Genomic DNA, 23522 nt, shown 5'->3' with positions numbered 1-23522 from the left:
GGGGGGAAAACACCTTACGTATCTAGCATGCTATAGACTTTCATAACTTATGATTATGTGTGCAATGAACCTGTTTACTCCATTGCTTTATATTAAGGGAGGCTTAATGATTTCCTCAGTCAAGTCATTTACTTCTAAGCCAATAGATAATGCCTTCGTCATAGTTTTCTGGGGGGGAAAGTAACTGTGCGTTTGTTCTGCAGATGCCCAACTCCCTCTGAATCGTGTGCAGATTGGTGCTGAGCACGCAACAAAAGTTTTTAGCTTCTCCTCAGTTTCTGGTGCTTCGCAGGGGAGAGGAAAGGACTTTGGCATTAAACACAAGAAGCAGTCAGGGAGCCATCTCCTTTAACTTTTCTTCTCTATTATCATTTGCAATGAAGAGAAAACAGAAGAGATTTCTGCAGATGACTTTGTTATTCACGGTGGCTCTAATTTTCCTGCCCAATATTGGTCTCTGGTCTCTGTACAAGGATAAGCACCTGGTGAAATCTACAGAACCCGGGGAGCAGCAGGTAAGTGCCATCTGGAGAAAGATCACTGGAGGATTGGTAAGGCATGCAACTCGCGGGGACACAGGGAAGCGAGCGTGGGGTAGCCTTGGCTTTTCTCCCAAGTCTTTGCAGAGCTGATATTACAAGACTAGAGACTTTGGGATTCAAGTAAGTAGTTTTAAGATCGCAACCAATGACATGGGTGAAATGTAAAATAAACTAGAAAAGAAGGCTAAGACAGGTCAACAGGAAGAGAAGACAGTCTTTCTCAGTTGGTCTTTAGGTTGATTTTGAGGTGGACGAAAGGTAACTGCTAATTTGTGGGATGTAAAAGTCGGTTTGGTACAATTTCAGTCACAGGGGGTCATTTCTGCTTTTCATCTGCTTTGGGTTTCTATATTAAAGTGAACCGGGTTAATTAAATTATTAAACTTGGGAACTAGGTCTCAAAAAACAAGCTACAATTTTCTGTATTTTTGGTTATAGTTTTTGCTTAGCAACAGCGTTTTACTCTGTGGAAACTTAAAGTCTCTGTTTTTTCTATCCTGTTGCTAAGGTGGTGGGGTGGGGTGTACAGGGCGAGTTATTAAGGATGTCCACTCAGTTTTACAATCTGGTGCTAACAGTTTGTTGCTAAAAGCTTTCCTTCATATCTGAAACACCGCGTAGTGTGGTATGCTTTGTTTTTACATAGTGTGCAGTCTGTTAGTATGTGCATCACTCATGATTTAACTGTGATCAAAATAACTATCTTTTTTAGTGAGTAATAATGAGAAAAATAGCCTTCACAGAATGTTGATAAATATTCTTGAATTTCTTGTTTATCAATAAATATAACAGCTTCTGTAATTAAACTTTTAACAATAGAATGCAGCCTTCTTTGTGATAGTGATGTAACACGTTTTAAACTAGTCTTATGGATCACCGCAGAGTATTAATATTCTTAATTTCAAGGGTCATCACCCATGTACACTATGTACCTTCCACATACACAAAGTTTTTAAATTAAAGTACATTTATGGACAATAGCAATATATAAATGGTAATAAAATATTGGTTCTTATACTTAACAAAGTTTAATCTTTTTATCCAGTGAGTGGTTAGTTGTGAAGTATATGAGGTAATCTGTTTTTTTCATTTTGACAAGTACTCATTACCAGCCTCTAAACTTCAGAGGTAACTAGTTGTCTATGGACTTTTGGTGGATTGGGATTTTGAGGAAAAATGTTGACATGCTTTTATTTATTGGTTGAGTTTCATCATCCCTTCTATGTGGATATAACTTTGATTTGAAGTATATTCTGTTTTGTTATTACAGTGGAGAAAAAGAAGATGGGCACTTTGAATGTGAAACTTTTTTTTCTATGAAACAAGATTTTATTAATGTTAGTAATTAATACCTATTATGTGAAATTTCTATTTCAAAATAGTTAAAACTAACAAAAACAAAATGATTTTTCCCTGAAGTTTGCTAATTCAATTAACAATAACCAGCTGAAGTATTTGCTGTATAGCTAACATAAAACACTAATTAATCTTATTAATGAGATCTTTACAACTTTCACACTGGCTCTTAATGATTTTGACTCTTAATGAGAAATGTGCTCAGTAGCATTAAAAAATGAAATTTGCCAACTCAACTTTCTGACTTATAATCTCCAAAAGGTTTCATTGTTTCTGGTTTTTCTGTAGTACCAGTGATACTTAATATTAGGTAATAAATTAATGAGTGTGAAGGGCATGGGGTGGCAAGAGAAGAGGCTGTTTCTCAAAGTTTTGTGCACCGCATGGTTAAATAACTGATGGGTATCTTGTGACATTCCAGTTTAATCATCCTATGTAAAAGTTTTGAAACCAAGAATAAAGATAGACAGTAATATGCCATAAAATGAATGCCAATCACATACTTTAGTAGTTTTTTCCTAAGAGTTTTAAAAAGTAATATTTATTTATAGAAAGGAAAGAAAATTAAAAAGGTAGAAAGCTATGTTCCTGAAACATAGAATTCATTGTAAAACAGGAAAAGATAAGCTTTTCTTGGTTTTATTCCACTATTAAATATAATTGGAAAGAAAATTAGGATACTTGACATCATTGGATGTCAAGTATTGGATAAATACAAGTTAAGTCATATATATGTATATGTGATATGTATATATACACACTTGACCAAATAAAAAGTGACTTGCAGTGATGAGTTAACATGGTTAATATTGTGAAATAATATTTTGCTAATGTATCTATAAATCAATGTTAGTAAGTCGGCTAAACATCCAGGTTTCCAGTTGAAGCATGAAATTTGACTATTGGGTAATGTGTTATTTAAATTTAGCTATTTGTTCTAAAAAGACTATTTCATGGTTAATTGCTAAAATGTTCTTCAAAAGCCATCTTTTCCTATATTTATCACTAAGTTGTAAAATCATGAGGGTAAGGATAATGTGCTGATGGAGGCATTGACAGCAGTAAGTACTGAAGCTATTCACAACAAGTCACATGCCCACATGAGCGGTCTATTTTTACAGCACTTATGTGTAAAACAGTTCTTGTTCTGAGTGTGATGTGGTGGTGGTCACGGGAATTGAACACCTTTACTATTTGAAATAGTTTAATTATTACAATGGGCTGCAGGCAAATACTTTAATTTATGGGGGTTCAAAATCATAGGATGGATGATACTTTTAAAATTCTACTCATTTGTATTTTATCAGAGCACATCACCAACAGTTTGTCTATCTACTGTGCAGTATAAAAAGTATTTATAATATAATCTGAGACAAAGTGAGGGTAAACAGAAAAGGCTGATAGAAACTATATATTAATTTTCATGCTGTTTAGTGTTTTGCACATTTTTTCTGTTTTATACTGTTGCAAGTTAATTGTATTTGTTGTCATTTTACATTAAGAATAATATTTATTAAAAAAGAATAATATTTATGATAATTCCCAGAATATTTAAGCATCTCATATCGATAGTGTGGAAAAGAGAAAAAATATGAAATAAAAGTTCCCAGATTATTCACCTAAAAGTGTTTTAATCTTTTCTCTCACATGACCAAAGGGGATTGAAAAAATAGTGTTAATAATGCAATAATTAAAATGTGTATTTTGTTGTTTGGGCTCTGCAAACCTGGAATCAAGTTACTGAAATTAATTTTTAAGCTTTTGAGATTTTTAAGTTTTTAGAAAATTTAAAACTATATTATGACTTTGGCTTATATGTTATCAATAATGATTGTCATGTGTTATTTTCCACTGAATTAATTTTGTCACTTTTTTTACTGTTACTGGGATGATAGAGTTATATCCTTTATTTTGTTTAGAAATACATACATTTATTAGAAACAATCTATTGATAATGAATATGATATTTAATGAGGGTGATTACCATATGATTATTGGGTAGTAATTCTTCATTTCATTTTTTTCTTAAAATTTGAATTGAAGCTCTTCTCTGGTTTCAGCTGCTTTTAAATTAGTTATATATTTGGATCTTAAGCTGTGCATTAGATTGAAACAAAGAACAAAACAATGTTTTAGAGCAATACTACTTCATCAGCATTGTACCTTTCTTCCTGATTACTTACATAATAGTAGGTAAATAAAAACTACCCCCAAAACACTTTCTTTTCCTTAATACATTAAAAAGTTTAATTAAAAAAGTACCTGTAATTTAGCAACTAAGTTTCAAATAATATGACTTGCAGAAATAATACGAGAATATTCACAATTGAAAATGATCTTGCAATATTTTTGTAAATTATTTTTAGGAAATTAAAAAACTAGAGTCAGAATTCCCACATTTTAAAGCAGACATTTTCAGAATTATTCAGAATGATTTTAGAAACTTTTGTTTGCCCTGGATTTTTTACCACATTAAGAAATAAAACAAAAATGAAAAACTAGATGCTCAAGTCACTTTTAAACTGCGGAACCTTCTCATTTCTTGTACTTTAGAATGTCAGGTGGTCAAATACTAATCACGCTTGCCACAGAAGGTATGGGAGTCCTGACATCACATACTGGGTATGAGAAGTAATGTGTGGTAATAGTTTCTTTGTAGTCAGATCCACATGTAAGCTGTACATGACAGATGTGAGACTTTACCTTCATTAAAAAACAAACAACAAAACAAAAACCTCTCCTGAAAGATTCCTCATCGCCTTTGACCAACTAGTCCAGTGTTAATTTGCACCACACTTTGAGGGGATTCTTTCTGTGGCTAAGAACATCCTTTTTTCCTGTGGCATTTTAAACCTGTTTTATGATGTGAAGATGTCAGATAATTGTTGCTGAGTGTATGCAAGCTGACTTGCTTTCCTTTGTCATGCTGATCACTAAGGCTGCAGAGTGTGTTTCTTTTCCAGCAAACACCTTAGATAGTGGAAAAGCTAACCAAGGGCAGGCGAAAAAAATTAAGGCTTTTTGTCTTCCTGCACTTAGGATTATCAATACACTAGATGTAAAATGATACATTAGTTTGAGCCACACTGCTCTTAAGTAGCTAAAATGTAGGTTTTAAATTAGGATTTTAAAGGACCTTTTCTTGAATTTATGGAAAATCCATTCTGACTCGCTACAGGATCGCACCGCACAGACCACTGTAACAAGTGTCTTAATTATTTGCTGTGACCTCGTAGATCGCAACATGATTAGTTCATCACCTTGCCTCCTGGGAGACTGTGTGAAACACAGTCTAGTGTTCACAATCTGGGAAAAAATTAGATAGGTTTTTCTCTTGTTCATTGCTGCATTGGCTAAGCTGTGCTGAAACAATTAGCCTCCAGTAAGTGTTTTTTTTTTATTCAAAAATATTATTTTTATTCTCTAAAAGAAACCAAGTCAAGAGTGGAATATGTAGGGAAAAGGGTAAGAAAGTTTGGGTGCTTAAGTAGCATAGAGAAGAGAATTGGGGGTTTGTTAACTGTTGTTGTTTTAAGTTTTGTGAGGAGTGGCCATGGCCACCTTTAGGGAACTTTGCAACAGTGTCTCCTCTTGTAACAGTTTTATATAGATCAAAGTCGGCTAAAGTACATCAGGAATAACCTTAAAGGAGGGGATGCAAATTAAAATGGGAAAAGACCTTAGCTGAGGCAGGTATGAGTGGGATCTGGAAGCCCATGTGTTTGTGCTTGGTCTCAGATGTCACTCGTTTTTCATTTGCTTGGCTTATTCATGATGAAGAGCTGAGCACCGGATACTTTGGATTCTTAAAACCATCTGACAGAACCCTGTTGTTCTTCTCTATCCTTCATGTTTACATGTACTTACACAAGTACCTTTACTGAATCAAAGGTACAAACGTGCCATGAAATAAGAGTTTCTCAGTATGATAGTAAAAGTTAAAGACATACTCATAAACTAGATACTCGCTCTCCATATGACCTCCATCTGTCACACCATGAAGCTAACAATTCCTAATTTTCTCAATGTAGTTGTAATTCTTGAAGGGACAACAACAACAACAACAACATACAACATACAAACCATTTGTTCCAGTGAGAATATATACACACAACACATACAAACATATCTACTGGGTTATTTAAGGGAGGTAAAGAAGAGACCGGGTATCCACAAGTGTTCCAGAACATGCTTGACCCCACTGTACCTCACTTAATATGCTGATGTCTGTGGAGGCCAGAAAGAAGGTGAAAAAGTAAAGGTGTATTTAGGGCTAAAGGCAAATCACGTGAATGTTTTCTGAACTCTTCTACTTTTAGTGTAATGGTGGAAAATGTGGGCTAGAGTAGCCGTACTCTCAAAGTATTCAAAGTATTCATTTCACTTATCCATTTAGCAACAAACATCCACACATCCACATGCTTAGTCTCACTTATAAAGAAAAAATAAATCTCCCCAACTGTTTCATTTTCTGCAATGTTTTTCTTGTACTTTTGTAACTTTATGCTTTTTCCATTGCTTTGAATCCACAAGAAGCTGTTAGTCAACTGATTTGGAAGCATCATTTAAATGTTAGCATGAAGAGAGAGAAAATGCCTCTGTCTCTAGAAGTACTTACGTATATTTAGAAAGTGTGAGACTCCTAGCAAGGATTTAGCCTTGTTAGAGTTGCATGGATTATAAATAGGGTGAACCGTTTATTATCTGGTAATAGAATCAATGCTGTTGTGGTTGCCATAGACTATGGCGGTGGCTATTAGCTCTCTGGTGCAAGGAGTGCTGGTGTCTCAATGAGGGCTGAGAAGGCTAATTTTTAATTTATTGCTCAATTACTCATGGACTGTTATTTTCAGTACTCAAAGTCTAGAAAGCCAGAGACAGGGAATTTTATTATAAATCATTTTGAACTATTTTATCATAATAAAAATGACCACATCGTCAGGGCTGCCACCCAAATTTGAGTGAGTTGAGCTTTCCTTTTCCCTTATTTTTGGCATATTTCCTCAGCCAAAGAATCCAAGTGAACTTAATTTTAGGAGAAGTATCAGAATCTCCATACCTGCTTGTTGTCTTTCACTACGTAAGGATGTAAGGATGGAGGCTCTGGCACCAAATCATCAGGGTTCAAATTCTGGTTCCAGCACCTCACCCTCTGTGACATTTAGCAAGTCATTGATCTCCAGATCAGTTTTCTCTCAAGTTAACTGGGAATGATAATACTTTTCTTGTAGTGTTACAGTAAGGACCAAATGGTTAGCATCTTAAATGGCACACAATAAGGGTTAATGAATATAGATTATTATTATTCATAGTATAAGCATTTATAAGCAATCATTGCCTTTAGCAAGGACATTAGTGTTTGTTTAATAAATATTTGCAGATGGTTTTTCTTCACAAGGCGATGTCAAGAGAACACAGCCGCACAATAGGTATGGTACAAGACTGTCATTGATGTGTTAAATCTGGAAAGGAGGGACTGTTCAATAAACAAATGAAAAAGGTCTAGAAAATAAAAGGTCTTTTTCTTTGTAATTTTTTGGTCCAGTGCTTAAGGACGGGTTGTTAATTTTATTTTTCATATAATTTATTGCAAAATTGTCAAATTTTTGGTATATTGTATTCAAAGTTATTAAAAAATTGAAGCATTTAATAGACGAGATTTTTTAAGAACTAATTCTTTGTAGTGACCCATTTCATTTCCCATAACATAAAGCCGATGCCTTACATCGAGGCAATTTTTTTCTCTACATTAATTACAAACAAGAATCAGAGAACCGCTTTTGTTGTTTAAATCTTGGTCATGAGAGAGATTGGATTATTCTGAAGAAAAAAAAATTAAAAGGAGAATAGAAACTATCAAAATCATGAAGCTACTTTACAGAATTATTATTCCCTTCCATGGAATTAGGAGCTACAGACAAAGCATATTGCATGTGCCCATTCGTAACAAAGAAACAAGCACCAAATAGTAGAATTTTCTGTATGTTTCAAGGGCATGTAGAAAGGGAGAGAATGACATGGTTAGTCTCTTGGACCCACTAGACAGGGCTTCATTCCTGTAGGAGGGGAATACAGACCTGCTTCTTTCTTATCAAAATTAGGCAGGGTTGGAATTAGGCTGAGGGAAAGGCAGATACTTCAGTTTCTAATGTTGGGCTCACCACTTACCAAAATATATCATTTTGGGCAAGTCACTTAACATCTTTGAACCTCAGGACTTCATATATTAACACAGACATTATCTCATAAAAGTATGGGAGCGAAAACTAATTGGACTAATATATGTGAATTACCTGATGCATAGTAAATACTCAAGGGAAACTAAACAAACAGCATTGCTACCTTTTTCTCAGTTTTTAGAATATTCATTGAAAGTAGCGAATAAGCTTAATATTGGGCAAACCCAGTAAAATATAATACAATAAACATATTACTGGTAATTTGTGTATCATTGATAAAATAGATATTTATTGGCTATGTGCATGATATTGTGCTACTCCCTGTGGCAAGTAAGTGATTAAGAGATAAATCTGTTTTCAATTAGCTTACAATCAATCTGCTCATTAAGGAGCGACATGCACACACCCATAATATAGAGATGGATTAGATTTTTATAAGAAATACATGTTCCAGTTATACATAGTTTAGAAGAGGTAGAGGAATGTCAGTTATTGTGTGATATTTATGTGGTCCTAAGTGTTTTCTGCACATTTACTGATTTAATCATTCAACAATTCATTGAGATAGGTTCTTCTGAATAACTCAGTACACAGTTATGTAAGGCACAAAGACAAAATTTGAGTCTGTGCACTCTGGATTCATAAAAAGAAAGATGATGAACAGTGTTTACGGTCACATGATTTAATGCAAGTGAGGACTTTGAAAAAGTGACTGGGTTTGATAATTAGTCCCTGATATTGTCTTCATTATAGTTACACACAGGGATAGAGGTATGAACAAAATTGTTAATGGTTAAATGGTAAGACTAAGCATACAACTAAAATATTTTATAAGACAGATAATGAGTATTGGTGGGGCTAGCACTGACATAAACAGCTGAATGTGGGGTCCTGGTTGATAGGAAATGAGAAGCCAGAAGAAGGCTGATGCACTGGGAGGATGAGGGCCCAGTTGCCAAGGAAAATGAAGATAAATGAAAACAAAGCAGGAGAGAAGCTGAAAAGGTTGTTAGGATCTGAAAGGTAAATATAGATCCTGTGCTTGTTATAGTTTGGCAGACAAGTCTGAGATTTTTCCTATACAAGTATCCAGCTAATTTGGAGAAGTAATTGAACATTTGTGAAATGTTCTGCAAAGCGTGAAATGGTATAATATAGATACATATCTGTAATATCTAGATAGATGATAGTTAATTAGATGTTCATTATAATATATATAATCTATAATAAAGATTAAAGAATATAATATTGAATGGGGATGTCAAGAAACCGCACAGCTACCTGGTCAATAAGACAGCAATGTATCTGTCAAAATAAATGCAGACAATGAACAGATGTGCAAAGCAAAAGAAAAAAGCAATTGGTTAGGAATAGGTAGTGGGATGAGGGGCAATGGAGGAATAACAATCATTATGATCTAAACATTATATTAAAAGTAAGAATAAAAGACAATATATTAATAATGATAGTTATTAATAATGATAGTTAAAACAACATTTGTTTATAATTTCTTACCATGTGCCAGACACCATGTTAAACTGTCCTTAAGTAGTCACAGCAAATTCATGATATATGGAATATTACTATCCTGTAGGCAAAAGTGAAGAGATTTATTTTTTCAAAATTAGTCAAAGTCTTATAGTGATTATTCTATTAATATGAAGTGTTGGACTGTCTATGATTTACCATGTAATGGAACTACAGTGGACATAACCTGGACCATAGCAACACAAGAAAATATGTATTAACTCAGCAGTGTAAGGAAATATGCACAGTGGCTAAGGGCTTGGATATGAGAGCCAGGCTGCCTGGTTTCAGTTCCAACTCTATTATTTGGTATGTAGGACAAGTTGCTTATCTTTTCTGTGTCTTAGATTTGCCATTTCTAAGGTGGATATTAAAAGTAGTGCCTATTTGGTTGAATTGATGTATGGGTTAAATAGGTGAATGTGCACAAAATGTTTGGAATACTGGATTGCACATGGCAAGCAATTTTAGAGTATTTGCTATTATTATCTGTTAGAATTCTAGAGAATTGACATAGAATAAAAAAGGAAAAGTATGTTCCTACACCATTTCCATAGACCCATCATGAGGGTATAATATATAAAAAATTGCCTTAAAAATGTTCAAAGCATCTTTAACTTCTTTTTTGTGTGTGTTGTTTGTTTCATTTTGTTTTTTACTTTTAGTAGCCCACTTAGAAATAATATAGCATTTAGTTTAAAAGTTTTTTCTAATTTGAACCAAGGGCTCTCATAGTCTTACATGTCAGAAAAAAACTAGATTTCAACAGAATTTAGTTCTTCCTAGCATATGCAGTCAGCACCAGTGCTGTGATGGTGACCTTTCCCCTCATATTTTTTTGTGCTGTTCTCTCCACATGGCGTTGATTTCTCAATGTTTATTTTGCCCTCAAGGGATAAAAACCTATCTTGCAAATTATGTCATTAAGTCTGCACTTCCATAAAGGATTATCTAAAAATGTCTTCAGGGCTGAATAATTTATTTTATTATTTTATATAACTTGAATTTTAACATTATTGTTCTGGTTGCTTCTGAATGATGCTGTTTGAGCCTGGAGTAGAGAACTTGACAGAGGAAATGTTATCTCATTCCTAGTGCTTCAGAGAAAAGAACTGGCTGCAAGACAGAGGAATGGAAAGCTGTAGAAAACTAGGTGGTGAGGGGAGATGAAAATGCTTTTATTCCCTAGCTCAGTGAACTTTATCATTTTTTAGGTAGCCTAACAGAGGGGTGTCAAACTGACAACTATGTAATGTGATTGTTTCCCCCTCTTAACTTCTGTAGAAACTTCCAGTTTGTCTTTTACCAACTGAAGGAAATTACATTTTCTGCACAATCCTTAGCATTTTGAGGCAAAGATCTTGAGTCCTAATATAGGAAATATGGAGAAAGATAAGCATCAGAGAGGTCAAGGGAATACTGTTCAAGGACGGGTAGAAATACAAACTACTTTATCATGTTGCCCCCCTCTTCCCTCCTTTTTTTCTACTCAGAGCCCACTGTGCTCCCATTTTTCCTTTAAGATTTTCCTTAAAGGAAAATTTTAAGTGGGAATTGATTTGGTCAATTATTGTCCCTATGAATGGACGAAAAACTTCAAACTCTAGGGGCACCTGGGTGGCTCAGTCGGTTAAGTGTCCGACTTCAGCTTAGGTCATGATCTCATGGTTTGTGGGTTTGAGCCCACATCAGGCTGTATGCTGACAGCCAGCTCAGAGCCTGGAGCCTGCTTCAGATTCTGTGTCTCCCTCTTTCTCTGACCCTCCCCTGCTCACGCTGTCTCTCTCAGAAATAAATAAAACATTAAAAAAAATTAAAAAATGAATAACTTCAAACTCTAAAAGCTTGAGTTATTTGCATTATATTAAAAAAAAGATTCTATTGAACTAACTGCATTTTCAGTTATTGAATTGTGTGTGATATGAGAAATATATTTTTTAGCTCGAGGCTTCTGCTGTTGATCTGTATTGCTGTTGTCTTGTTTGTAATCCCCGGAGCTGACACCTTATTTCAGACTGTGCCATCAGACAGTAAATATTGCTTAGTTGTGTCACCTCGAGGGAAACGATCTTGCGTAAGTTAAAAATAAAAACTTGCACAATGAAACCAAAACTACTAGTAAGAAATCGCTTTATGCTTTTCCACTTAGCACTTTTTTCCATTTTCTAAAGTTACTTTTTCCTACCTTCTCTTCTCTTGTCAAATCTCCCTTGCCACCACCTCTCTTATCAGGCTCAGAGATAGCCTGGCCTCATTCTTCCTGACAGCATAGTATTTTTTTACTGGGAGAGCCAAGACTTCATCCATAAAATCACAGAAAGTACTTGCATTTATTTCCTAGTTCTCTACTCGCCTCCTGTAACTGTGGAAAAATGCCCCTTGTTTCAGGATACATAAAGACTATTTACCCAGACTATAGACCACAACATTTTTGTTAGGAAATGCACATTGATTTGTTGGAGGTTTGTTTTTTTTTTTTTTCTTCTCATTCACTGAGTTTTAGTCTTTTCCTCTCTGATCCATCCTTCACATCAATATTTAAACTTGCTCAGATTTCTCTCACTATTGGAGGAGTGCAGGGAGCAAGAGCAAAGCAGAGACAACAGCCCTCGCTGCTACGTACCCCTTTAGCTACTGCTCTGTGCCTCTCCTCTTAACCAAACCTGATGCATCTACTTCCTGACTTTCTGCTTCTGCGCACCTCGGGGTTATTCCAGCTCCTCTAATCTGCAGTTGCTCCTTTTGGGCCTTGTCACTGGTAGTTAATTCCAGAAACATTTCTCATTAGTCATAAGACTTGATAGAATTTAACTAAACTGTCTTACCTGACACAGTCAGAGTAAGGAGACTTAAAAGAGAGAAGAGGTTGGAAAAAGCAGCTTTGGGAAACAAGGATGAATAGGAAAACGTACACTGATTCTCCACTGGTACTTTTAGGCTTCACCGTGCAAACTCCTCTTTTAATTCTTCTTTCCCCATGGTTACTCCCAGCTACCACCTGTGCACAGACACATTGACCAGTCTTTATAGACTCCTACTTCTGTTATTTTCCTTAAAATCCTATTTTCTTTGGGTTCTCTGCAAGTACATCTTTTCTGCATTCTGGGAGAGGGGTGTGGGGGAAGGGGCAATTCATCCAGCCCCTAGTAATTTCAACTATTGAATTGAAATGAATGACTCCCAAATTATTATGTCTAATCTGCCTTTCCCTTTGTGCATATGGTCCACATGCCACACACCAATCTGAAATCTAGAAACATATTTTAAACCTTAAATGTCTGCAGTGAAATCCATCTTTTCTCTTCCACCCCCTACAGTGGCTCTCCCTTCATGTCTCTTATCTAAATGAAGTACACCATCGTCTATCTGGGTGTTCAGTACTGTTGGTACCTTCATTATGTTTACACTCAAATTCAGCTGATTTAAGCATTAGCAGTTCTTCCTAAAACATCTCTCTTGAACTCATCCATATCTCTTGATTCTCCTTGCCACTGCACTGGTTGTGACCAGCATAAACACTTCACTGGATTTCTGGAAAAGACCCCCAACCTTATACTCCTGTCCTCCAGTCCACGCTCGGAGCAGCTGAGATTTTTTTTATCCCAAGTGCCTAACTGGACAGGCCATGACCTTTTGTCAGTCTGTTCATTGGTTTCCCACTTTGGATTAAAGTTGAAATTCTTTAATACAGCTTTACTGTGTTAAACTCCCCTTGATGAACCCAACCACTCACTACTTTACTGCCAAGATCCCCTGTGCTCTATACACTCTAAACTTCTCTCTCATTCCTTAGAATTTCATGTTCTCTCTCCTCTAGAAATTTGCATATAGTTTATCTTCAGTCTTACTTGGATAATTTCTACTTTTCTTAAAACTCTTTCTGGGAAACTTCCTGATCTCTCATGCTTGAGTTTGGTACCTTACCTGAGTGTTTCCTAAGAAAAATTTTCTTTTCCTGCCCTTATAATGAAACTTATCAGTCTTTATATTAACTACCTGGTTAAGTAGCTTATTCACCATTAATCAGTAAGTTTCCTGAACTTAGTAGTAAGTCATCTGGTGCCCTCCTCCCTGCAAAAAGTTTGTTCATGTACTGATCCCTTGAACTTGTGAATGTTACCTTATTTGGAAAAAGAATCTTGCAGATGTAATTAATTTAAAGATCTTGAGTTACATTTGGATTATGCAAATCCAATGACAAGCATCCTTATAAAAGACACAATGTGGGGAGAGGGTGGTTGACAAACAGAAGAGAAGACAAAGACAGAAGAAGGAGATGCAGCGTGAAGATGGAGGCAGAGATTGGGGTGATGAAGAGGAAACCAAGCAGTTGGAAGAGGCAAAGGAGAAATGAGCCTCCAGAGGTAACACAGCCCTGCCAGCAACTTGATTTGGGATTTTTGGCCTCCAGAGCTGTGAGAGAATAGATTCATGTTGTTGTAAGCCACCTCATTTGTGGTGATTTGTTACAACAACCCCAGGAAGCTAATACAGTTAGAAATTATCTGTCTTTCTCTACATTTTAATTCCAGTGCCTAGCATTACTTGACCACAAATTAGGCAGTCAGTAAGTATTTTGTGAAAGAATTAGAAGTGATACAAGTTGTTTTCTGTATATTGAACTTCGATGACCTGAAGTATAATTTTCCTTTACATTTTTTAATGTTTATTTTTGAGAGAGAGAGAGAGACAGACAGACAGAGCATGAGTGGGGGAGGGGCAGAGAGAGGGAGACACAGAATCCCAAGTAGGCTCCAGGCTTTGAGCTGTCAGCATAGAGCCTGACATGGGGCTAGAACTCACAACCTGCAAGATCATAACCTGAGCCAAGGTCAGATGCTTAACTGTTTGAGCCACCCAGGCGCCAGGAGCTGAAGTATGCTAATACAAATGTAAGAGTATCCACAACCCATTGTGTATGCTTATATATCATATAAGTATTAATTAACAAACCACTGTGAATATAAAAAGGTAAACTGTTGTCATTATCATGAATTAAGGTTCTATTTGCACATGATTATTCTGTCAGCTTTTTTCTGACTATAAATATGCTGTTTTGTCAAGACTGACTGATCCTGAGACTGAAAATCACAATAGATTTCATCACACATGTAGACATCTAAGGTGCTATAGAAGCCATGTGTGATTTCAGTAACTTTAACGCACAGAATTGTCACCTTTGAATAAGCCAGTAAGATAAATAGCAAAATATAATCATTGAGTGTGCTTTTTCTCCAATTAGGGTAACACTGTAGTATAATTTACACTATAAAACGTCTGGACACAAGATGTGTCTACATTAAAATAACTACTGTGACAATTTAGGAAAGACTTTCCAAAGAAAATTTTACTAATTTGTACAAGCTTGTAGTTAATTAATACAACTTACAAGGCAGCATTTAGCAGCACACTTCATTTTAAAAAGTCATTTTGGAAATGTAGATTGATATATTTCAAGGAGTTTATTTTAATTTGAGTGCTTCAGATCTTAAGACTTCTATTAGTTTGATTGTCTAGCATAAGTCCTTGTTATTACAGCCCCCCCCCCACTTTTGAAAAAGTCTACCTTAATTTACCTGTGTTCATTTTAATTAGCAGTTGTCTAGCAGGGATGTGGAAACAGGGAGAGGGAGGGAGGGAGGAAATTCAAGGGTAAAACTTATGAAAGAGATTAGGGAGAAATCTAAGAGCTAGAAAAGATATGACAGGGTTTATTTGGTAGAGGCATATTTAATGCAGTGTCTTGGGGGAAATCTCTTACTGTTCTGATAATTAAATAGCATTGTGTTTGATGAGATGGTTCCACAAAGCTCTTCATGATGCTAAATTACCTCAAGCACATTAATTATTATTTCCTCTTGTTTGCACTAGTATTATGGTCAGCTTTGGATTTTGAACTTTTCATTCTGACGTTTCTATCTCCTAGTCACCTATCTTTGACCTTCTTTCTTTTCAGATGCTTTTATGTTTGTCTTATTAGTGTATTAAAGTGATTTTCAATGTAAGAAGGTTTATCAGCTCTATTCGGCTTTAAAAAGATACACAGAAATATCAGAGGGAGTTGTTTAAATCAGGTATTTTCCCTTAATGTCATCAGTTCAGTGGCATCTATTCAAAATGCCATTTAAAGTGTGCTTATGGTTGGACAGAAATAACATGTGCTATTACACGTTGACTTGTGTCATGATATTTAGATGCTAAAACAACTTTTTAGACGCTATCACCTAACAAAAATGTGTCCATGGATGCTGTGTTGCTCATTATGAGAAAATATGTGCATACAATTTTAAGCAACTTGTTTGACTTGAACACCAAAGAAGTATTTTTCCTGTTTGCAACACTTTATATGATTCTACATTGTTTCTTTGAGTATCTGTAATTACATATTTCTCCTTATTTGAGACACATTGTGTCTTTGTCAGTGATCTTGTGGTAATATATTTACTCTGAATGATTCATCAGTATCTTTCATGTAGATATATACAAATACTATTTTTCTGTGATATTTTTAGATGGGAAAAGTTTCATTTTCATTTTACTGATGCAATGTGTAGAATCTGGTGAAAATTTCTTTGAGTAATACATTTTAAAATATTGTAATCCAAGTATGGTAATCAAATGTTTGCTATAGATATCTGTCATTTTTAAATGTAAAATAGTAGTTTGTATATGTTTGCCAGACTCTTCTCGTCCTCTTTATTATGTTTTGCAATCCCATCTTTAAGTTAGGTAGGATATTCCTTTTAATTTATGCTTTTCTTTTGAATCAGTGTATTTGGTTTCTTATCTTTTTCTTTGCTGATTTTCATTTACTTACCCATGACTGATATTTGATAGTGTTTTCCCTCCTTTTGTGTGTGACATTGATTATACGTGATTATACATATATATGTATTTTCATATATATATATATTATATGTATGTGAATTTTGCCATTGTCAGTATTGATGGACATGTCAGTACTTTGTGAGAAAGTATTGAATAATATTTTCATTTCTCATTTTGGCAAATGTCATTTTGTTGGCTGGCTTGTTAGGTTTGAGTAAATATAAAAATTTGAGCCATGATTCTCAAAAACATCCCTTAGGAATAGTGAATAAGAGTTATTATTTTTTTCTTTTTTACCATGGGCTTGGGAGAAAGTTATAAAGTTAAAGCATAAAAGTTACGTAGGTCTCTGCACTACCTGGTGGTGAATATCTGAGGCTGACATAGGAGTACTTCTAGACAAACATTAACATGAGGCAAGCTTTCTGAGTCCTACCACCATCAAAGCAGAATATTTAAGAATTTATCCTCATTTCAGGACACATCTGCAGAGTTACACAGTTGGAGTTTACTTTTCAATTTTTAAGGTTGCCCTAAATGTTCACTTTAATCAATATAAAATGCTCTGGGGTTGTTTGTATCTGTTTTAGATGGTTCTGTCCTAAAGCCTTTTCTATAATGCCTGATGAGTAGTATATTGAACAGTATTAAGAGTAGATGAGCCCACAAAAATAGTATGTGAAATCTGGGGTGTGATATTAAAAACACTCTTCCTTTTTATATGAATGTGAAGTAGAATATAAATTGTTTATTGCAGTGTTCAGTGGATCCACAATGAATTATTGAGTGGTGACTGATATTTTTTTATGAATTATGTTCCATTCATTAAAAAATATAAAAAGTATTTATTGCTAACAGTAAATGTTATACATGAATGAATTCTTGGAGCTTTCAAATATCTTATTCCAATTTTAATTAATTTGTTAAATATATATTACATTAGCCAGAATTTGATGAATTTGCTAATGTTAAGAACACAATAGACTTAGAAGAAAAGTAATTCTATTCTGCCATAAACTACATCAATACCAGGCTAAAATCTGATTATTTTGAGACTATCACTTTCTCTTCTAATGTGGTTTCTGCATATTTTCACTTGCAGTCTTTTTTTTTTTTTGCTTTAAGTGTATTGTATTTTAAATGTTATATAAAAATGTGTGTATATACAATTTATATTTGTATATTTGTATATACAATATACAATTGTGTATATACAAATACAATGGTAAGGAGAAACTTTATTTTCCACTCAACTACTGCTTTTAAAAAATATTAGGTTTATTTTGCAGTAAGAATTATTATTCTATTTTATTTTAAATCCAGTATAGTTAACATACAGTGTTATATTGGTTCCAAATGTACAATATGATGATTCACCAATTCTGTACATTACTCAGTGCTCATCGTGATGAGTGTACTTTAAATCCCCATTACCTATTTCACCCATTCTCCCACCCGCCTCCTCTATGCTAACCATCTGTTTGTTGTTTATATTAAAAGTGATTTTTGATTTGTCTCTTATTTTCCCCTTTGTTCATTTGTTTCTTAAATACCACATATGAGTGAAATCATATGGTTTTTGTCTTTCTCTGATTGGCTTAATTTGCTTAGCATTATACTCTTTAGACCCACCCATGTTATTGCAAATGAAAAGATTTTATTCTTTAATGTCTGAGTAATATTGTAGAGTGTGTGTGTTTGTATGTATATAACATTGTATATGTATGTATGTATTTATATACATATTTACCTATACGAACACATACACACCACTTTTTCTTTATCCATTAATATATCAATGTATTCTTGGGCTCCTTCCATAATTTGACTAATGTAAACAATGATGCAGTAAACATAGGGGTTCATATATCCTTTTGAATTAGTGTTTTTGTTGTCTTTGGGTAAATACCCAGTAGCGGGATTACTGGATCATATAGTAAGTCTGTTTTTAATTTTTTAAGAATTTCCATACTGTTTCACACAGTTGCTGTACCAGTTTGCACTCCCACCAATGGTGCACAAAGTTCCTTTTTTCTCCACATTCTTGCCAACACTTGCTGTTCCTTGTTTTTTATTTTAGCTATTCAGACAGATGTGAGGTGATACCTCCTTGTAGTTTTGATTTGCATTTCCCTGATGATGAGTGATGTTGAGCATCTTTTAATGTGTCTGTTGGCCATCTGCGTGTCTTCCTTGTAAAAATATTCATGTCTTCTGCCCATCTTTACTTGGATTATTTGTGTGTGTGTGTGTGTGTGTATGTGTGTGTTGAGTTATACAAGTTCTTTTCACATTTTGGGTACTAACCATTTATCATGATTGTCATTTGCAAATATGTTCTCCGATTCAGTAGGTTATCTTTTAGTTTTGTGACTGTTTTCTTTGCTGTACAGAAGCTTTTTTATTTTGATGTAGTCCCATTAGTTTATTTTTGCTTTTGTTTCCCTTGCCTCAGGAGACATATCTGGAAAAACGTTGCTATGGTCGATGTCAGAAATATTTACTGCCTGTGCTCCGTTCTAAAATTTTTATGGTTTCAGGTCTCACATTTAGGTTCTTAATACATTTTGAGTTTATTTTTGTGTATGGTGTAAGAAAAAGGTCCAGTTTCATTCTCTTGCATGCTGCTATTCACTCTATCCAATGCCATTTATTGAAGATATTATCTTTTTCCCATTGGATATTCTTTCCTGCTTTGTTGAAGATTAATTGCTCACATAGTCACAGGTTTGTTTCTGTGTTTTCTATTCTTTTCAGTGTGTGTGTGTGTGTGTGTGTGTGTGCGCATGTGTTAGCATCATACTGACTTGATCTCTACAGTTTTATAATGCAACTTGAAGTCTGGGGTTGTGACGCCTCCAGCTTTGCTTTTTTTTCAAGATTACTTTATCTACTTAGGGTCTTTGTGGTTTCATACAAATTTTAGGATTCTTGCTCTGTGAAAAATGATTTTGGTATGTTGATAGGGATTGCATTAAATCTATAGATTGCTTTGGTTAGTATGGATATTTTAACAATATTCTTCCAGTCTATAAGCATGAAATGTCTTTCCAGTTCTTTGTGTCATCTTCATTTCTTTTCATCAATATTTTATAGCTTTCAGAGTACAGGTCTTTTACCTTGGTTAAGTTTATTCCTAGGTACTTTATTACTTTTGGTGCAATTTGTAAATGTGATTGTTTCTTAATTTCTCTTTCTGATGCTTCACTATTAACATAGAAATGCAGTGATGCCTATATATTGATTTTGTATCCTGTGTTCTAACAAAATTCATTTATCAGTTCTAGTTGGTTTTTTTGTGTGTGAAGTCATTGGGGTTTTCATATTTTGTCATCTACAAATTGTGAAAGCTTTACTTTCTCTTTATCAGTTTTGATGCCTTTTGTTTCTTTTTGTTGTCTGATACTATGGTCAGGACTTCAGTATTATATTGAATGAAAGTGATGAGTGTGGAAATCCTTGTCTTTAAACTGCTATTTGTGAATAGTATTTTCCAAGTTACAATATAACAGCAGATTTCCCTGTTGTTAAAGTGTGCTTAGCATATGAATTTATATTAGGACAGACTTTGATCCACTGATTAAACATTTGGTCTAGTCTATTAAAAGAAAAATTTTGAATTGTATGAATTATTTTAGAACATACATATACATATTTTAATTTTTCCATCAAATAGCTGTGTTACTTTAACCCATGTTGATATTGTCTTCTAGAAACACACCATGTTAGCAAAACAATTATTTGAAAATCCTACGCAAAATATGCAATGTTATATCATTCCGTGATGTTTTCATTCTTTTGTCATGAATTTTTATTTGAAAAATAAAATTAAAAAAAAAGATTCCTTTCAGTTACTAAATTAACTTTTCTTTCACTCAAGTCTTCATATTTCCTGGCTACACTTGGAAACTAGTCTGTAAGCAGATGCTGTAGGAACTAAAGAAAAAACAAAAACAAACAACAGTAAAAGAAACAACAACAACAAAACCCCATCTCATATTTCAGGGGATTCTGTGATTCTGAATATAAATATTAAAACATTTTAAAAAATCTTCAAAAAACTCACAAGTATTGTTTTTCCACATACCAAATGTAACTGATAGCCATTTTAAGATGAATAATATAATCTTGTCTAACTTTCTTACAAGTCAGATGAGGAAGCTAAGAAAAAGATGGTTTGCCAAAACTGTACAAAATGAGTTAACATTCAAGCCTGGATCTAATTCACCTTATTTATTTTACTGAGGCTAATGAAGTATGTATGCATGTGTGTATGTGTGTGTATGTTTATGAATGTGTGTATATATATTATAACAACCTGTTTTGCAAAGGTGTCGCTAGTACATCTGTCCATCGGAAATGCCACACTGGCACTTGAGATTGATGGGCTGATTGGCTTGGTAAATTTAGAATAACCACTGTAGTAAACTGTTCCAAATCCTTCCCCTGCAGGAAACATTCCCCTCATTCAGAGTGTGCAATTAGAACTAGTTAATCGATTTTACATTTTATACACATTTACAATAAGTGATAGATACTAGGAAGAGAGAGGAAATACTAGTGCCTGGAAAGTATAGATGTACCCTTTAAAGATGTGTCTCTAGAAAATTATGAAAAGTGGTATCCTATATTATTGGTTCAGGCAGGAGGTATAAGACCCGTATAGATAAAGATTCAGGACTGATTATCTATAAAGTCTACAGGGAGTGCCTTGTTGTTGTTGCTGTTGTTATTGTTTGTTTTGTTTTTCCCACAGTGTGAAGTAATGTTATTTCAATTGAAGAATCTTGTAGAAAGGATACACAAGCGGCAATATATGTGACACAGCAAAAGGTGGGAATTATCAGAACTAAAGGCAGCACACGTGTAGTTTTATCACTTAAAGAACATTCTGCATGGTCCTGTCAGCATTGTCACTCTGCTTACATTTTTGAGAAAAAAGATTGACAAATGTATTACTTAGAGATTAGGAGAAAATTAAAAAGGATTTATGAGGTCACAAGCTCATTTTCTATTTAATTTTCTATTTATGACACTGCGGGAGTAGAATACACTACTTTCCTTCAAAAAATTTAACAAAGTACTATAGAGAAATAGAAAATGTCTTCCTTACTTTAACTAGGTTGTTTGGTCTTCTTGTGTGTGTGTGTGTGTGTGTGTGTGTATGTTTCTGTCTCTTCACATGCACATGTGATGGTTCTGTTTTACTCTTTTTTGTTTAACATGTGTTGGAGGCTAGATTTTTGTAGCCTAACAGTAGCTTATAGTTTAATAATGTGACTTAGATGTTACTAAGCTGCAGATATATTAATTAGGCAGAATGACTATATATGTAATATTCACTATCTATAGTGGCATAGATTATTATGTTCTTTTGTTATTGTTTATGAATTCAGCATTACGTTTTAAAGCAATTGGGAGTGTCTATTCACAGTGACATCTTGAGAACACAGATTATATTTATGTCCATTTGATTAATAAATAATAATTTAGTTTTATATATTGTTACTTGTGTATGTCTGCAAGTGTCTAAATTTTAATTACTTAGTAATGGTGAAGTAAATTTTATGATATATTTTGTCATGTTAAAGACAACCTATCAGATTTCTTTTATTATCAGTCCACCCATTTTAAAATAATAATAGCTAATAGTAATAGTGACTGTATCGATTTGTTTTAAACAAAGATGAGAAGAATTTCTGGAAAGTTCTTGTAATTTGTGTTCGACTAATAAGAGGAGGGGAAGGAGAAACATTGACTACAATGTCTTTGCACTCATTAGATTCTATGTAATATTTAGAATTACATAGACACAGAATTGAAGGTAATGGTAAAGGTAAAGTGGTGTTATTATTTAGCCCCATGTGGTATCACAAAGTATTACTACCAATAGCAGTAATTGAATTTCCTTCTTTGACACGGTTTCTCTTCTAGTATGCCTCAGTGATAGGGGCACTGAGACACTTAAGTTGACATCATATCCACCAGAAGCTGGGATTTTGCTCTGACTTGAGAAAAACGCTTGATGGAAATAGATTAGGAGAGGTTATATATATATGTAAAAAATATATATGTATATAAATATTTATTTATAATATTTCATATATTAAAAATATATGGAAAATACAATATACCTGACAAATATTGTCATCTTTGGAGGTAATACAGAAAAGTACATCCGAAGAAAACCCATCCTCTGCCATGAAAGCCTTCTTATGTAAATGCCTCTCTCTTTTGTAGATCTGTAACTATTATCCTAAATTTGTATCTAACATTCCTATAAACCTATTTATACATTTACTTTTTATGTTTGCTAATCTAAGTGTATAAATAGATAATATTGTCTTTCATGTCCTTTATTTTTTATTTACTAGTATGTGTTTACAGTATTAAATGTTTTTTATTTACATTTTATTCTTTCATTTAATTATTTATTTCATTCATTCACTTTTGAAAAAAGATTTATAATATTTATCTTAAGGATTTCACACAACTTAATTTAATTAAGCTAAATTTGTCGTTTTTAGGCAATTTTTGTTACCATGATAAATGTCATCTTGTAAAATTATATGATGTTCTTAATGAAGTTCAATTTAGCAAGCATCTTATTTATGGTTAGTATTTTTTGTGTTAGAAGAAATCTTTTTCTACCTAAGTCATTTAAAAACTGTCCTATATTATCTTTAGGAGTTGCATTTTTTCAATATTTACACTTAGATAAGTGTGAGTCTTCTGGAATTGAGTTTTGTGTGTGATATAAGACAGGAATAAGATTCTTTTTTTTATCACATCTATAAATATAAATAAATAGAAATATATATGCAAATTGTCCAGACCATTATATTGAAATGAAAATTTTTTCCTCCAAGTACTGAATGACATCTTAGCCGTAAATCAGTTGAATAAATATATATGGATCTATTTTTATTTCAGTGGTCTGTCTTTAATTCTTGGTGCAGTTTCACACTGTTTTAATTGCAGGACCAGTAAATGAGTTTTGATATCTGTATGTGTCTTTCATTGTTGTTCTTTATCATTGACTGACTTTTCTCACCATTTGCATTCTCATATAGTTTTAAGAATCAACTTA

The 23522-nt window shown here is 33.8% G+C and overlaps 1 protein-coding gene across 1 annotated transcript in view; it reads left to right on the top strand.

Annotated features, from left to right (window-relative positions):
- The first annotated feature begins 377 nt into the window (after positions 1-377).
- Positions 378-23522, top strand: part of GALNTL6 (polypeptide N-acetylgalactosaminyltransferase like 6) — a 1147170-nt gene continuing 1124025 nt past the window's right edge. Inside the window, exon 1 of the mRNA XM_077779662.1 lies at positions 378-515. Coding sequence (XP_077635788.1) covers positions 378-515 — 138 coding nt within the window. The remainder of the gene's footprint in view (positions 516-23522) is intronic.

The sequence above is a fragment of the Crocuta crocuta genome, unplaced genomic scaffold (assembly GCF_008692635.1).
Source record: "Crocuta crocuta isolate KB4526 unplaced genomic scaffold, BGI_CrCroc_1.0 scaffold158, whole genome shotgun sequence".
Lineage (NCBI taxonomy): Eukaryota > Metazoa > Chordata > Mammalia > Carnivora > Hyaenidae > Crocuta > Crocuta crocuta.
The sequence above is the reverse complement of the archived record's forward strand: the minus strand, read 5'-3'. Positions and strand labels throughout refer to the sequence as shown.